Here is an 18,004-nt window from a genome sequence, read left to right on the forward strand (position 1 = left end):
CAGCTCCCTGCACCCAAATCCAGTGTTAGTGGAAGCTGAATACCCAGTAGTTCTGACAGTCTTGAGACCACAGGACAGACTGCCACTTCTGCCCACCTCTCCCACATCCCTGGCCCAAGAGGAAACTGCATAGCACTCTGGATAAAAGAATAGAGGAGCAGGCAGCTGCAGAAACCTGCTGGGTCTGGCCTGTTCCCTGAACAGAACTGAACTAATCACACAGCTCCCTGTACCCAAATCCTGTGGGGAAGAAAGCTGGAACCCCCAGACTTGCAGACACACCTGAGAACTCAGGAGACTATGCTCTGCCCACATTCCCGAATAAAAAGGAAATCGCCTAGTGCCATCTGTGCCCCCTGGGCACAGAGACCTAGGAGCAGTCAGTGGCAGGACCTTTGGGTTTCTTCCTGCGCTGAGAGATGAAAGCTAGTTGCCAGGAGCACCTACGTACCTGAGAACAGAGCTCTCTGTTTCCAGATTCTGCTGTAAGAAAACAGGTCTACAGGAGAGTTGACATAGGCCTACAGGAGGGTCAAGCCACTATCAGAGACAGCAAGAGAAGCTAACACCAGAGACAAACCAGTGGCTAGAGGCAAGTATAGGAACCTACAAAACAGAATACTTAGCATCTTCAGAGCCCAGCTCTCCCACCATAGAAAATACTGAATATCCAAACACACCAGAAAAGCAAGATTTAGATGTAAAATCACATTTTATGATGATGATGATGATGGAGGACATTAAGAAGGACATAAATAAATCCATTAAAAAATACAGGATAATAACAAGTAAACAAGTAGAAGACCTTAAAGAAGAAACACAAAAACCCCTTAAAGAATTACAGGGAAACAAAACCAAACAAGAGAAGGAATTGAACAATCTGTCCAGGATTTAAAAATGGAAATAGAAACAATAAAGAAGCAAAATGGGAGATGACAATGGAGATAGAAAACCTAGGGAAGAGATCAGGAGGCATAGATGTGAACATCACCAACAGAATACATGATATAGAAGAGAGAATCTCAGGGGCAGAAGATACCATAGAAAACATCGACCCAACCATCAAAGATAATGTAAAAAGCATAAAGCTCCTATGCAAAACATCCAGGAAATACAGGACACAATAAGAAGATCAAACCTGCAGATAATAGGTATAGAAGAGAATTAAGACTCCCAACTTAAAGGGCCAGTAAATATCTTCAACAAAATTATAGAAGAAAACTTCCCTAACCTAAAGAAAAAGATGACCATCAGAACTCCAAATAGATCATACCAGAAAAGAAATTCCTCTTATCACATAATAGTCAAAACACCAAATGCACAAAACAAAGAAAGAATATTAAAAGTAGTAAGGAAAAAAGGTCAAGTAACATATAAAGGTAGACCTATCAGATTTACACCAGACTTCTTACCAGGGACTATGAAAGCCAGAAGATCCTGGGCAGGTGTCACACAGACCCTGAGAGAACACAAATGCCAACCCAGGGTACTATATCCAGCAAAACTCTCGATTAACATAGATGGAGAAACCAAGATATTTCATGACGAAACCAAATTTACACAACATCTTTCTACAAATTCAACCCTACAAAGGATAAGGATAGAAAATTCCAACACCAGGAGGGAAACTATACGTTAGAAAAAGCAAGAAAGTAATCTTGCAAGAAAACCAAAAGGAGAGAGACACAAAAACATAATTCAACCTCTAACAACAAAAATAACAAGAAGCAATAATCACTATTCCTTACTATCTCTTAACATCAATGGACTCAATATTCCCAATAAAAAGACATAGACTAACAGACTGGATATGTAAAGAGGACTCAGCATTTTGCTGCATACAGAAAACATACCTCAGAGACAAAGACAGATGCTACCTCAGAGTATAAGGCTGGAGAACAATTTCCAAGCAAATGGTCCAAAGAAACAAGTTGGAGTAGCCATTCAAATATTGAATAAAATAGACGTTCAACCAAAAGTCATAAAAAAAGATAAGGAAGGACACTTCATATTCATCAAAGGAAAAATCTACCAAGGTGAACTCTCAATCCTAAATATCTATGCTCCAAATGGAAGGGCATTTACATTCATAAAAGAAAGCTTACTAAAGCTCAAATCACACATTGCACCTCACACAATAATCGTAGGTGATTTTAATATCTCATTCTCATCAATGGACAGATCATGGAAACAGAGTCATAGAGAAACTAACAGAAATTATGAACCAAATGGACTTAACAGATATTTATAGAATATCTCTTCCTAAAAACAAAAGGATCCACTTTTTTCTCAGTACCTTATGGCACCTTCTCCAAAATTGAACATATAATCGTTCAAAAACAGTCCTCAAACGATACAGAACGATAGAAATAATTCCATGCTTCTTATCAGTTGACCACAGACTAAGATTTTTCTTCAATAACAACAAACAGAAAACCCACATATACATTGAAGTTGAACAACACTCTACTCAATGATAACTTGGTCAAAAGAAGAAAAAAAAAAAATTAAACTTCTTAGAAATTAATGAAAATGAAGGTACAACATACCCAAACTTATGGGACACAATGAAAGCTGTGTTAAGAGGAAAACTCATAGCACTGAGTGCCTGCAGAAAGAAACAGGAAAGAGCATATGTCAGCAGCTTGACAGCACACCTAAAAGCTCTACAACATAAAGAAGCAAATACACCCAAGTAGAAGGCAGGAAATAATGAAACTCAGGGCTGAAATCAACCAAATAAAAACAAATCAGACTATACAAAGACTGAACAAAACCAAGAACTGGTTCTTTGTGAAAACCAACAGAATAGAGAAATCATTAGCCAGAGAAACCAGAAGGCACAGAGTGTGTATCCAAATTAACAACATCAGAAATGAAAAGGGAGACAATTCAAAAAATCATCAGATCCTACTACAAAAGCCTATACTCAAGAAAACTGGAAGATCTGGAGAAAATGGATAATTTTCTAGACAAATACAAGGAACCAGAGCAAATAAGGAACAGATAAACCATCTAAACAATGCCATAACTCCTAAAGAAATAGAAGCAGCTATTAAAAGTCTTCCAAATAAAAAGAGACCAATACCATATGTTTAGTGCAGAATTCTATTAGACCTTCATAGAATACCTCACACCAATACTGTTTAAACTATTCCACAAAATAGACACAGATGGATCGCGCCAAATTCCTTCTATGAAGCCACAACAGAGACCCAATAGAGAAATAGAATTACAGACCAATTTTCCTTATGAATATTGATGCAAATATAGTCAATAAAACTCTTGAAAACTGAATCGAAGAACACATCAAAATGATCATCCATCATGATCAAGCAGGCTTCATTCCAGGGATATAGGGATGGTTCAATATACAGAAATTCATCAATGTAATCCACTGTATAAACAAACTGAAAGATAAAAACCACATGACCATTTCATTAGATGAAGAGAAAGCATTTAACAAAATTCAACACACCTTCAAGATAAAAGTCCTGGAAAGATCAGGAATTCAAGGCCCATACCTAAACATAGTTAAAGCAATATACAGCAAACCAGTAGCTAACATTAAACTAAATGGAGAGAAATTTGAAGCAATCCCACTAAAATCAGGGACTTAACAAGGCTGCCAACTCTCTTCCTACTTATTCAATATGATACTTGAAGTCCTAGCCAGAGCAATCAGACAAAAGAAAGGATGTCAAAGGAAGACAAATAGGAAAGGGAGAAGTAAAATATCACTATTTGCAGATGATATGATAGTATATTAAGTGACCCTAAAAGTTCCCCAGAGAACTACTAAACCTGACTTCAGCAAAGTGACTGGGTTTAAAATTAACTCAAACAAATCAATGGCCTTCCTGTACTTAAAGGATAAACAAGCTTAGAATGAATTTAGGGTAATGACATCCTTTACAAGAGTCCCAACTATTATAAAAGACCTCAATGGGACTTTAACCAAGCAAGTGAAAGATCTGTATGACAAAAACTTCAAGTCTCTGAAGAAAGAAATCGAAGAAGGTCTCAGAAGACGGAAAAACCTCCCATGCTCATGGATTTGCGGTATTCTACAGATTCAATGCAATTCCATCAAAATTCCAGGTCAATTCTTCATAGATCTTCATAGAGATAGAGCAATTTGCAATTCATTTGGATTAAAAAAACCCAGGATATTGAAAACTATACTCAACAATAAAAGAACTTCTGGGGGAATAACCATGCCTGACATCTATCAGTATTACAGAGCAATAGTCATAAAAACTGTATGGTATTGAAACAGAGAAAGGCAAGTAGATCAATGGAATAGAATTGAAGACCCAGAAATGAACCGACACAGCTATGGTAACTTGACCTTTGACAAAGGAGCTAAAACCAACCAATGGAAGAAAGATAGCATTTTCAACAAATGGTGCTGGTTCAACTGGAGGTCAGCATGTAGAGGAATGGAAATTGACCCGTTCTTTATTGCCTTGTACAAAATTTAAGTCCAAGTGAATCAAGGACCTCCACATAAAACTATATACACTCAAACTAATAGAAGAGAAAGTGGGGAAGAGTCTCCCTCACATGGGCACTAGGGAAATTTTCCTGAACAAAACACCAATAGCTTATGCTCTAAGATCAAGAATTAACAAATGGGACCTCATAAAACTGCAAAACTTCTGTATGGTAAAGGACACTGTCATTAGGACAAAACAGCAACCAACAGATTAGGAAAAGATCTTTACCAACCCTACATCTGATAGAGGGCTAATATCCAAAATAACAAAGAATTTTAGAAGTTATACTCCACAGAGCCAAATAACCCTATTAAAAATGGGGTACAGAGCTAAACAAAGAATTCTCAGCTGAGAAATATTGAATTGTTGTGAAGTACCAAAAGAAATGTTCACTATCCTTAGTCATCAGGGAAATGCAAATCAAATCAACCCTGAGATTCCACCTCACACCAGTCAGATTTGCTAAGATCAAAAACTCAGGTGACAACAGATGCTGATGAGGATGTGGAGAAAGAGGAACACTCCTCCATTGTTGGTGGGATTGCAAACTGGTACAACCTCCCTGGAAATCATTCTGAAGATTCCTCAGAAAATTGGAGATTGCAGTACCTTAGGACCCAGCTATACCCGTCCTGGGCATGTCACCGAACATTGTTCCAACATACAACGAAGACACATGCTCCACTCTATTCATAGCTCCCTTATTTATAATTGCCAGAAGCTGGAAAGAATCCAGATGCCCTTCAACAGAGGAATAGATACAGGAAATATGGTACATTTACACAATGGAATGCTACTCAGCTCTCAAAAACAATGACTTCATGAAATTCATAGGCAAATGGATTGACCTAGAAAATGTCATCCTGTATGAGGTAACCCAATCACAGAAAAACACACATAGTATGCATTCACTGATAAGTGGATATTAGCCCACAAACTCGAATTAGCCATGATACATTCTACAGATCACATTGAAGCTCAAGAAGATGGATGAACAAAATGTGGATGCTTCACACCTTCTTAAAAGGGGGAACACAAATATTCATCGGAATGGATATGGAGGCAAATTTCAGAGCAACAACTGAAGGAACAGCCATTCAGAGCCAGCCCTACATGTGGTCCATATATATACAGCCAGGATAGCTAGATAAATTTGATGAAGCTAAGAAGTACATGCTGACAGGAACCGGATATGGATCTCTCCTGAGAGACACAACCAGAGCATGTCAAATACAGAAGCGAATGCTAGCAGCAACCACTGAACTGAGAAAGGGATCCCGTTTATAGGAAGTAGGGAAAGGACTGAAAGAGCTGAAGGGGCTTGCAACCCCATAAGAACAACAATGCCAAACAATCAAATCTCCCAGGGACTAAACCATTATTCAAAGTCTATATTTGTACTGACCCGTGGCTCCAATTGCATATGTAGCAGAGGATGGCCTTGTTGGGCACCAATGGAAGGAGAAGCCCTTGGTCGAGCCAAGTTTGGACCCCCAGGGTAGGGGAATGTCAGGGGACAGGACTGGGGGTGGATGGAACACCCTTATAGAAGAAGGGGAGAGGGATGGGATAGGGGACTTATATTGGGGAAACTGGAAAAGGTAATAACATTTGAAATGTAAATTTAAAAAAATCCAATAAAAAATAAATAAGTAAAATGGAAAAAAATTCCATCAACGTGAATTCAGACACCTGAGTATTTTGTATACATTTATTTTGTCAATATTATGTTAGATATTTTCTTCATTTCATATAATAAACTATGTTTCCCCAAACATTAGTTCATTTTTTAAAAAGTCTAAGAAGGTTATGTATGGCCAGTTTACCATTTTAAAAGAGATTTAAACCCATAATTCTAATAAAGAAGTTTGTTTTTAATAAAAACAAATCAATAAGTAAAAAGGTGAAATTGAACATGCAATTAGATATAGAAATATGCTCCCTTCAAATATAACCTCAACAGAAGGGATTGTTGCAAGGCTAAATGCAGTTATATATACATATATAAAAAAAATCTTTTGTTTCAAGAATTTAATCTGTAAAATGTTAAACATGTGACTTAGGTGAATACATTGAGAATAGATATTTTAATACCTAATATAAATATGTTGCACATGGTGAGTAAGTAGATATATGGAGATTTATGTACCTGTGACTTGAAATTTTTAAAACTCAAATGTTGTGATTAGGATATTCAAAACTAAATCTAACTGTTCCAGCTGACTACTGTATGTTACACAGAACATGTGCATACACTTTACATCCGTGTGTGAAGAGGTTGTGATTACACTGAAACCTACATAGAATAACTAATAGGGAAATGGTGATTGTTGTGTATCTCTGACCAATTCATTTCAATCTTGAGTAGATGCTGCTCCTGATTCAGACATAACTCCTTTCTGACTTTTCAATACATTCTGTGTTCATGAATTTCTATGAGGCAGAGCCATTAACAAGTTTTTAAATTATTCTGTTTTTGACTGCCTGTAAAGCTCCCCACAACTTTTGCTTTTGACAAGGTTATTTGCAGAGGAGGAGTTCCCCTTTACTTTGAAGGGCTGTCATATCCATTCATCATAGAACTGTTTTGTATAAGCTTCCAATTTGTGCTTTCTGGTAACCGGCTAAAGAGCGCTTGTGATATCTCCTATCTACTCTGAAAACCCACTTAGTGCCAGCATGATGGATGGTGTGCTTTGCAAATCCTTTGTAATTCATCGTGCACTAGAAAGGTGACATTGTTACACCATAATAATGACAGGTGGGTCGGTCAAAGGGTCCTAAGGAGAGTTGCCTTGTCAGATATAGAATACACATTAAAATGGATATATAAATAATTTAGCATGCCTGTGTTTAGCATCAGGGGATAGAAAGACATTTATGTTTTAATAAAATAAAAATAACAACAATAGTACTATCATAAGAATAGAGACATTGGTCAAGAGGTCTTGCCATATGTAATCAATTTTGTATAGTGAAAACATGGCTTTTAGCTAATTCCTGTGAAAACATTTTTGTGTCTTCTTTGAAACTAGACTGACTAGTAATGCAAATAGACTAGTAGACTAGACTGAAAAGTAACACAATTAATATTTTTGTTCTGACATATTCTGCTTTTGAGGCAGGGGATTTGTTTACCAACCCAAACTTGTTTGGAACAGGTTTTGATTTCATTCTGTGAAGTTTTATTTTTCCTCAGGAGACAATCCATATAATGGCATTATATGGAGATGCTTGTTCTCAACAACACATTGACTGTGCATATGATAGATTGCTATTGCCATTTATTCCACAGGTAGCAGAAGAGTCTACTCTATCAGCTGCAAAGATTAGGAATCATTGCGTCTCCTATTCCTCATTGAGCTATTTATATGAGGGGGGAAAAATGACAGTTAGAATCCTAAACATATAAACTGCCTGATACTTGGAAAATATTCAACTAACATTAACAATTATTGTTATTTGGCAGAAAGTAGGCACACTTAAATGAAGAAGTAAGGAATATATCAAAATTTCATTTCAAGAATTTGAAAATTCAAAATGATTATATTAATCATGCCATGTTAACATAATCTTCAAACCTGCTTAGCATGACAAATATTAATTATGAAAGAAATATGGCTTCAAAATTATGGATAGAGAATAAAATAAACTTGAAGGCTAATGGAATGAGATTTTTATTTGTGAAAAGAGAATGGCCAACCATGACAGTTGTACCCGAAGACTATGGCTTATATTTATGTGTAGTTTTCACACCAGTAGTTTAACACATATCTCTGAACACCATGTCAAATAATTTGCTAGAAAGTCATAAGGAGAATTTAAAAAACACCAATTTTAAAATGTCCTCCCTCCATAATTTATAATCTCTTAGACTTAGAAATGAAAAAAAAAAAGATAGAGCAGCAGGCATTTGGCTCTAATTGATTTTTGTTATAGGTAAAAACTGCAAAAATCTGGGGGACAAGATCAGAGTACATTATTTAAATAGCATGTTCATGCCTAGATGAAACTTTCACTTGACCACCATAGCACTGTGACCTGTACTGGTAACAGTATTCTAGTACTTTACTTTTTCTTACTCATTTTTCTGTGTGGGTCCCATGGTTTGGGTAATCATGTAGCAGTCTAAGATAAATGAATCTGAAAACAGCTACATGCAGCTGTTACTAATAAAAGCAGTCTACAAGCAACCCTTCACATTTCACTTGAGAAGTGACCAGATCTTTAGAAACCAGAAGCAGAAGTTCATATTTGGTGAATGAAAGGTAACAGAGAGACTGTTATCTCATCACAGCGCATGTGAAGTCTTTAATTTTAAAATGTTTAAACATATGCATTTAATTTGACAAGAGTATTTCTAAAGATTGTTTTGTGACATGTTCTCTCCATGTAACCATGGGTAACCTTATCAGCTTTCCTTGACCTTCTGAATATGGGGATTAAACACAGTAGTCAAAAGGCCTAGACTTATTTATAATGCTATTAAATCACTATTACTATCATACCATTTGATGGGAATTTTGACTATAATTTTTGAGATTTGCTTTGATTTAAAGAATATTACTTGCAAAGATAAGTCTGATATTCTTGGAAATTACAATACTATCTTAATATTTGAAAGTATAAATGTTTAAGAGTAATAGGTATTAGTAATATCCATCTCATACTAGTATGGTCTAAAGTTTCATTATTTTAAGAATTAGCAAGTTGGACGAAAAATTCCAATGCTTATGCTTCACATCATTTCAAATTGGTATAGTTGCTTTTAGAAGAAAAATAATAATCTGTCTGCTGCATAGAAATGCAAAAAAAAGCCTTCTGAATGAATGTCTACCTCATCAAATACCCTTGCCTCAGTTAGCTGAGCACTGTTAATTAAATAAAGCACTTTGAGATTAATAAATTTTTATTCCTTATATTCTAATGTGCTACTACTGAAGGAGTGACTCATCTAGAATTCAGACTCTGGATCTCACTTATATAAAGGGACATAATTGGCATTCGCCAATACATCCTCAAGGCCTTTCACATGCCATTGAAAAGGATTTCAGTAACAATAAAGAAATCTTTAGATGCTGATATGTATGGTAATCTACCCAATAAGAAAGCTGCTTCTATAGCAGCAATACTTAAACACTATTAGATTAGCACTTGGTTAATTATTTGTATCTATATCTTCACAGACAACATAGAGTCCGACATACATTTTTTGAAAAACATATAATTTTATTTGGCATTCCTTTCTTTAAAATTCCATAAACAACCTATCTCCTATATTTTCCTGTTACAAAGCAAAAGACTAGGATTGTGAATCATCTGTTTACATTGAATCTGTAAGCAAGAAACAGGAAGAAATAAACGCATGCATTCTGATACTCAGCTTATTTTTTTAATTCTATAGAGTCCAGGATTTCCATCAAGAGGGAATAGGTCTTCCCATACCAATTAATGCAATCAAGATAACTCATTAGCAGGTATGCCCAGAGACCCAACTCCCTGCTTGCTCTATATTCTTAAAGTTCAGCTAACATTAACCATTACTGGAAGGCTGTCCATGGATATACCTGTAATTTGATCACTTTTCATTGGTTTTTAGACTTTGTTTTTAGATACTCAATTTGTGTGTATGTGTGTGTGTGTGTGTGTGTGTGTGTGTGTTCTAGATGAGCTTGTCACCTCTGACCATACATGACTAAAATTTGACAGTTAGTACTTCATTTTGTTCCTGATAGTACTTCATTTTGAAGTGTCATTACAAAGTCACTGCCAACCATGAGAGACATGAAACAAAAATATAGAACTCAAATTTCCAACTTCTACTCAAATTGGATCAATCACAGGGATAGAGGTTTTGTCTTTGCCCACTCTCATGCTCTCTTTGATTCTATGCTTTAGTCTCCTGTGTAAAATGAGAATAATGACAGAAATCTGCCTCTTTACTCTTTTTCTAAGACGTGAAAAGATAACAATTCTACCATGGTTGTGTTTAGCGCAATATGGCTGTACAGAATGCTTCAAGAAATAGCTTTTAAGGTAGATGTGTAAACAGCAATAATTTTATTATTAAAAGTGAGGACAGACTCATTTGATCATTAATTTTTCTTTTTGATTTCTCCTCATTAGGACTGTTCTCACTTCATTCCACTTAGAAATGGAGTATGAGTTATGATCCCAGTTTTCTACCATCTGCTATTCTTGTTTTACACACACACACACACACACACACACGCGCGCGCACACACACAGGCACATTTCATTTAATCATTCTCTGTTTGGTGACCTCCTTGTACTATTTTCTAAAGACAAGAGGATAATCCTGGCCACTCTATGATTGACAAATTCCTGAATATCTTTATCAGCACATGCATGTATCAAAAAGTATGTATATTATTACAAATCTATATTATCCTATTATATGGTATTTATACCAACAAGAATGAGCACTATCAGAAGTCCAGCTTCTCTTTTAATAAACTTTATAGCTTTGTCAATGTTAATAGATTATGATATAGCCATCTGGCATAAATAATTCTATCAACAGAATTTTAATTTCTATACCAATTAACATTGGAATAAATGCTAACTTTGTGATTCAGTGTTTGTTTCTAACTAGTGTGATTATTGACCCAGAATAAAGCATAATAGAAATTAGAAAATTATCCATTTTATTTTGAAATTGTGCCCCCTGTTTACAATAGTTTTATGCATATATAAATTATATATTTAATATTTGATGAAGATTATTTTATATATTGTGTTGGTTTAATGTTCTTTTTTCAATTAAACAAATAGATACAAAAGGCACTTCATCCTAACATTTAATTTCCATCACAAAATATTGAAGTATCAATGTCAAAGAAATTATATTAACAGACAGTTGTTTTTTTATTACCTCACATCTATTGAAATATTTGACCCCACTTACTTTTACTTCTATATTCGATGTATTTGGAAGAAAAAGTTTTGATTTATTATTTGTATTTGTTCTGTATAATTTGTGATATTTTATTTAGTTTAAATCACCTTGTCATGATACTATCCCTCTTTCCCATTAACCATTTCCTTACTATTATCTAGATTTCTGGGAATGTTCAAGTGCTCAGAGTGTAAAAGCTCTTGCTGCTAAGCCTGGCATCCCAATTTCAATCCTTAGAATTGACACTAGTGGAAAGAGAAAACCAGTGCCTGATGTAAGTTGTCTTATGACCTCTCTATGTGCTTCATAACAAATGTGTGCACATGCACATACACACATACACACATGAACACACACGTGTATGTTATCACAACTATTATCATTACAATTTTTGAAATAAAATTAATTAATATATTAAAACATTTTAAAATACAGTGCTTCTTCAGTAAATTAAAAAACTATTTTAGAAGCAATTCTGCTTCACATTTGTAAAATATTTTTGATAATTTCATCGGTCATGAATATTACGTTTACATTCTTACTATTGTCTTTAACACACACACACACACACACACACACACACACACACACACAGCCTATTGGATACTGGGTCCATTAAGTGTTGCTCATGTGTACATGTATTTAGGACTGGCTACTTGGGTTTAGATAATGTTTATGTTAGATGTTATTTACGCTAGATGATTAAGAACATCCCTCTCAGGAAACAGGTTCTCCCTCTCTCAGAAACGACTGGTTGTCTTTATTTTTTTGTCTAAGAATAGGGTCTTGAGAAATTTCCCCCATGACATTAACAAGCTGACTGGTGTGATTGTATAAAGTTTAGATTTCTTGTGTGCAGCACCACTGTCAATCTAGAAGATACTATCTAGCATACTGAATCATAGACGGTTTTCTGGCTCTAACAACCTTTCTGTTCTCCTTTTGTATGTCTGCTTCAGGTCTGTTCTTCCCAGTGCATACATCTTAAGAGAATGAGTCCTTTAGAGTTTACAGGAAGCTGATTATATGTAACTAAATCCTCTTGTGGGAGGGACATAAAAGAGCCAAAATGTGTTCTCTCTTTCTCTCTCTCTATTTCTGTTTCTTTTGCTCTCTCTCCTTCTTCCCAACCCCTCTCATGTAGTGAGTTAAGCAAAATGGAAATTGCTCACCAGAAGCAGATTTTACAGGCATTTTGGTATTTTATTCTCAGCCTGCAGAGCAAGCAAAAATTAAACTTTTATTGTTGGGCTGCTGAGGCTGTGGAAGTGTGTGATGTCAGTGAGACAACCACGAACAATTATCAGAGATTCTATTTTGATGGTCATCGTACAAAACAAAATAAGTCTGCAAATTATTTTACTTTGTGTACAGTGGGGTGGTGATAGTAAAGTGTTGTATGTTTCATAAATGTCTGTGTGGAAGGAATGCTCTTTTTTTTTTTTTTTGAAAAAGTGTGAAGGACACAGACCGAAGTTAGTTGTCCTCTAACACTCGTCACCTTGTTTTTGATGCAGGGTTCTCACTTTTTCTGGAACTCATGTATCCACATCATTTGGTGACAATCCTGCAGTTATTCTTTTATTGGTCCTCAGGTTATGGGCTCGGTATCAATGCCAATCATTTGGATGTTCACTGTGGACCTGAACTCAGGGCTTCAGCTGTATACATCAAAAACCTTCCCCTACCCCCTAGAAAAACATAATTTTAAGTAGAGCCTTTGTTCCAGAAAGTGGTTGGTCCTGTTTAACTAGACAGCACCATGAACATTTCTTCAACCAGTGAGGTCCTTTGTTAAAAACTTTTCTTGATGAAATGTCCTCCAGGAGATGACTTTAGAGGGTCTGTGCTGCTCCTAATTCCAGTGACAAAGTGACAGATGGTTCCTATTACTAGGCCTTAGTTTATTTATGCATGATGTGGAGCCAATATTGAACTGCAATCTGAGATGGTTACTCTGTACTGTGTTCCTGGCACATGGATTTATCAAATATTATTTTAATTATTGTTATTGTTCCATAAGCATATCTGATTAACAGCTTTAAAGCATGACATTTTAAGGAAATATTTTTTTCATTATAAAATTGGAACACTTTTAACAAGTATTTGATAACACAATGTTATTTCTAAATTCATTAATTATCATAATATCTTATAATACCCATTACACAAGATTACTTGCTTTCAGATTGCTATGGCTTTAATTTAACTACTATTTTGGTTCAAGACAATTCCGTTAAAGACCATGGACACCATCCAGTGGTAAATAGTATCATTTCACCATACTTCAATTACAAACTTAACTAATATCTCAATATTGATTCCTTCTACATAAATATTTTTCTGGAAACCTCAGTCATTTCTGTGTGGATCAACTTTGATCTCAACCTAGTAAAATGATTTAATTTTAACATGGGCTAATATAGAGCGGGGTCTACTGGTTGTTGTTGTCTTAAGTTATTTGTTCCTTTTTCAATCTTAAATATAAGATTTGACTTCATGTCAAGTTTGGGACTTAAACTGAATACTGTGTAACTGATGATATAAAGGGTGATTTCTAGCATGCTGGGAGAAATACAGTCAAAAGAGAGTCATTGTGCAAATAAATACATTTGGAAAGAAATGGTTCGGCATTTTAGCATATAATTGTATATAGATTTGAGCATAGTATCAATAATGTTTGTTGGGTATGGTTTTTATTTTTCTACTAGGTAAGTAGGAAAGACTTTCAGAAAGAACATGCTCTACAAAATCTTCAAAAGCCAATAAATGCATTTATCAACCCACCAAATCATCAAAACTTGAGACTACTGTAATTATTTCTATTTAAAATATATTTTCAATACAGAATATTGTAAAACTGTTTTGTACAGTTTTGTCTGTACTGAGAAACAGTTGAGAAGAGAAAATCTCTTATATGGAAAAGTCTTCAATCTGATGGCATGTATTTAACAAGAGGTGAAAAATGATTGAATATTCAGTTTATTCAATAATTCAGCATTTTTTATGATTGACATTGTTGTAATTGTGGTGTGTGTGTGTGTGTGTGTGTGTGTGTGTGTGTGAACAAACACCAAGCATGGCCTTTTTAATCCACTTAAAACTGTGAAGTTTTCCCTCAAGCATTTCTAAATATGACAAATATGTTCATTAATTTGACCAATAGAATAGTAGTCTATTTTCAAGTGCTGTCATTGAATCTCAAATGATTAGTGTAAAGCTTCCTAATTTGAAATGGAAAATATTAATTTCCTATCTTGTAGTGCAAACATACGGGTTATGTGATCATTTATTTAATCAGGCTATTAAGATTATAGATCAATGTTTATTCATATAATTTAAGTATCTGTAAACTCAAAAATTACATTAAGGAATTTTTTAAACATATTTTATTAAGAAGAAAATTATAGTAAAAAACAATTCTGACAGAAGTGTTTTAAACATTCAAATGCACTTGAAAATATAACTTACCTTCTCAAATATTACATAATTATTTAATTACAAGCCTCAGGAACTAAGAATGTATGTTTAATAATTGAAGAAAATAGTATGGAATGTACTGCTCAACAGGAAAGTTTCTACACATAGCAACTTACACTATGCTCATTCACATACACCTACAGTTTCATACTCACACAGACTCTGTCTAACACACTCATACAACACACACACACACACACACACACACACACACACACACACACACACCATGGGCATAGGTGCAGACCGATTGTTTGGAAGTAAAACTAGTGAACGTTTTGTTATTGTGTAAAGGTGAAATACAATTTATCTAATAGGTAAGGTTTGATATGGGCCTTGGTGTATTAGCAAATTTTGAAGATATTGATAAATGAGATAGCTAAAAGTGATGGTAAATCTTAATCATAAACTTGGATGAATCGAGAATTTTCTAGAAGATAAATGGACCTTTAGTCATTCCTATGGGAGACTATATTGACAGCATTATTTACAATAAGAAGAGTTGCCCATTGGGCGTTGCTCTTTGCCTGACTTGAATCAAAGATTTGTCCCATGGAATATGGAACTGGGAATTGGTATGTATCTATTTCTTCTTGACTGCTTATACTACTCAAATTTTTTTGAAACCAAATCTTTGCTCAAAGGGATTATGTAAGGACACTGTTATGTCCGGCCAGATATCTTAGATTTAGCTGAGTTCTGAATCCCACTCTCTGCTGCTGTCTATTTCCTTTCACTCTTTTCATCATCCTGTCTATGGTAAGTTAAGTATTTTAGAATTTGAAATTAGAGAGACTATATTTTGTATTACATAACATTAGAAAATATAACTTTTATTTTAATAATGCACATTACAGAAAGCAGAGCTGAAAGGAATCGCCTTGCCTGCTAGGAAGGTCTTTGATGGGTCCTACAGTTCGGAATTTTGTGAGAAGGAAAGCATTAGCAGGAATCAGGACTATAGGCAGAGGTGTCACATAATCATAAATGTTTACTTGAGAAAAGGGGTGAGGCTCTTAAAAAAGAACGATATAGAAGTAGGATGTGGTGGAATTGTTACACAAATATTTATTTGATGTCATATTTTCAAGACCAGAGTACCACACAGTATTTTGTTGGTGAGACATAGCAAATGAGTGGTGTTGATAGCTGATCACTTGAGCTACTTGAATAGTTATGCATAATTATTCTCAGAGAACATTGTAAATAATAATGATGATGACTCATTGAGTCTACAAGCCTGAGATCGGTATGGTTATTATTTATCCTAAAGAAAATGTTTGTAAAATAACTCATGAAAGATGAGCATAGGAAGCTTTCAACTTGTATAGGAGGGAGAAAGCAGACCAGCAATGTACTAGCTGGCTTTGTGTGTCCACTTGACAAAAGCTCCAGTTATCACAGAGAAAGGAGCCTCCCTTGAGGAAATGCCTCCATGAGACCCAGCTCTAAGATTGTTTTTTTCAATTTGTAATTAAGAGGAGTGGGTCTATCCCATTGTAGGTGGTGCCATCCCTGGGCTGGTGGTCCTAGGTTCTATAAGAAAGCAAACTGAGCAAGCCAAGGGAAGCAATACAGTAAGCAGCATTCCTCAATGGCCTCTGCATCAGCTCCTGCCTCCAAGTTTCTGCCCTGTGTGAATTCCTCTCCTGGTGGGGAACAGGAGTGTTGAAGTGTAAGCTGAACTTGCTTCTTGGTCATGATGTTTTGTGTAGGAATTGAAACCCTGACTAAGACATGCAATGACTAAGATTGATCCTTGTGATCAAAGGCATCATTGTTACCTGTCAAATTAGTAAGTAAAAATTAGGACAGACTGAGAGATAACATTAAGTTGCACTGGAAGATTTGATTCACAAGAAACAACTGGGGGACTGCCATTATGTTCACTATAAGGCTTTATTTATTTATTTATTCTTTATTTTTTTTTCTCCTTTTTTCAGGCTGATGTCATCGATGTAAGTTATGGAACTATGGATGACTTAAAACGGATTACAAAGTTGAAAAATACTACAAATCAAATTGCACTCCTGAAATTAGGAAAATTACCACTACTATATAAGGTTAGTCCAAAGGCTCGTGTTTGGTGATAGAGTAAATCAATTCCTTTGTGCTGTTTGAGGTAGGTGCTTATGAAGTTAAATTGGAGAATAATGAGTCTGTGAACTCCAAATCAAGATGCATACCTATATAAACATCCACATCTAAAATACTGACAATAAGAACTTGAGATTTCTCTTCTCAGGATACATGTAAAATTCCTAATCTGCTTTCAAAACTGGCTAATGTCTGTGTGCATCTGTCCTGTAGATCACAACATAATTGTCTTATTCTCTTCTGTGATTAATTTTTTAAACTGAAACTTTACAGTAACTGCCTGTACTCAGGAATCTAATTAAATATAATAGGCTAACAGGATCCAGAATTTTTATTTATGTTCATTTAAATTGAACTTTATTAACACTTATCCATTAGATGGCTTTATATAATTAAAGCAGTTCAAACTAAACACTGGATAAGGATCTAGCATAATGTATAGTTGGGAATGCTTGCTGTTCCTTTATCTTCTATTTCTGTTTAGACAAATGGTCTCTGTGTTTATGTCACAGGGAGCACCTTGCTCTGGAGACAAACTGGACTTTTTCTTATCCTTTCATAAAAGGTTTTGCTAATTTTCAAGCTTAAAAACCATTTTCAAGAAAACTGTTGGATGACCTAGTCAGAAAAATGAGGCCAGGCATGGTGGCATATAATTTAATTCTAGAACTCAGGACGTAGCTGCAGGCAGATCTTTGAGTTGGAGGCTAGTCTGGTCTACTTGACTCAATGTTTTTCATACACACAAGTGTGTGGTTCAGAGAGAGAGAGAGAGAGAGAGAGAGAGAGAGAGAGAGAGAGAGAGAGAGAGAGAGAGAGAGAGAGAGAGAGGAAGAAGAGGAAGAAGAAGAAGAAGAAGAAGAAGAAGAAGAAGAAGAAGAAGAAGAAGAAGAAGAAGAAGAAGAAGAAGAAGAAGAAGAAGAAGAAGAAGAAGAAGAAGAAGAAGAAGAAGAGGAGGAGGGAAGGAGGGAAGGAGAGAAGTACAGACAGAGAGAGAGATGCGAGAAAT

General features: G+C 35.3%; 1 protein-coding gene across 1 annotated transcript in view; it reads left to right on the top strand.

The window, feature by feature from the left end:
- Positions 1-18,004, top strand: part of Naaladl2 (N-acetylated alpha-linked acidic dipeptidase like 2) — an 890,024-nt gene that overhangs the window by 347,290 nt on the left and 524,730 nt on the right. The window contains exon 4 of the mRNA XM_032898601.1: positions 16,842-16,961. Coding sequence (XP_032754492.1) covers positions 16,842-16,961 — 120 coding nt within the window. The remainder of the gene's footprint in view (positions 1-16,841; positions 16,962-18,004) is intronic.

This window comes from Rattus rattus, chromosome 3, assembly GCF_011064425.1.
Source record: "Rattus rattus isolate New Zealand chromosome 3, Rrattus_CSIRO_v1, whole genome shotgun sequence".
NCBI classification, from domain to species: domain Eukaryota; kingdom Metazoa; phylum Chordata; class Mammalia; order Rodentia; family Muridae; genus Rattus; species Rattus rattus.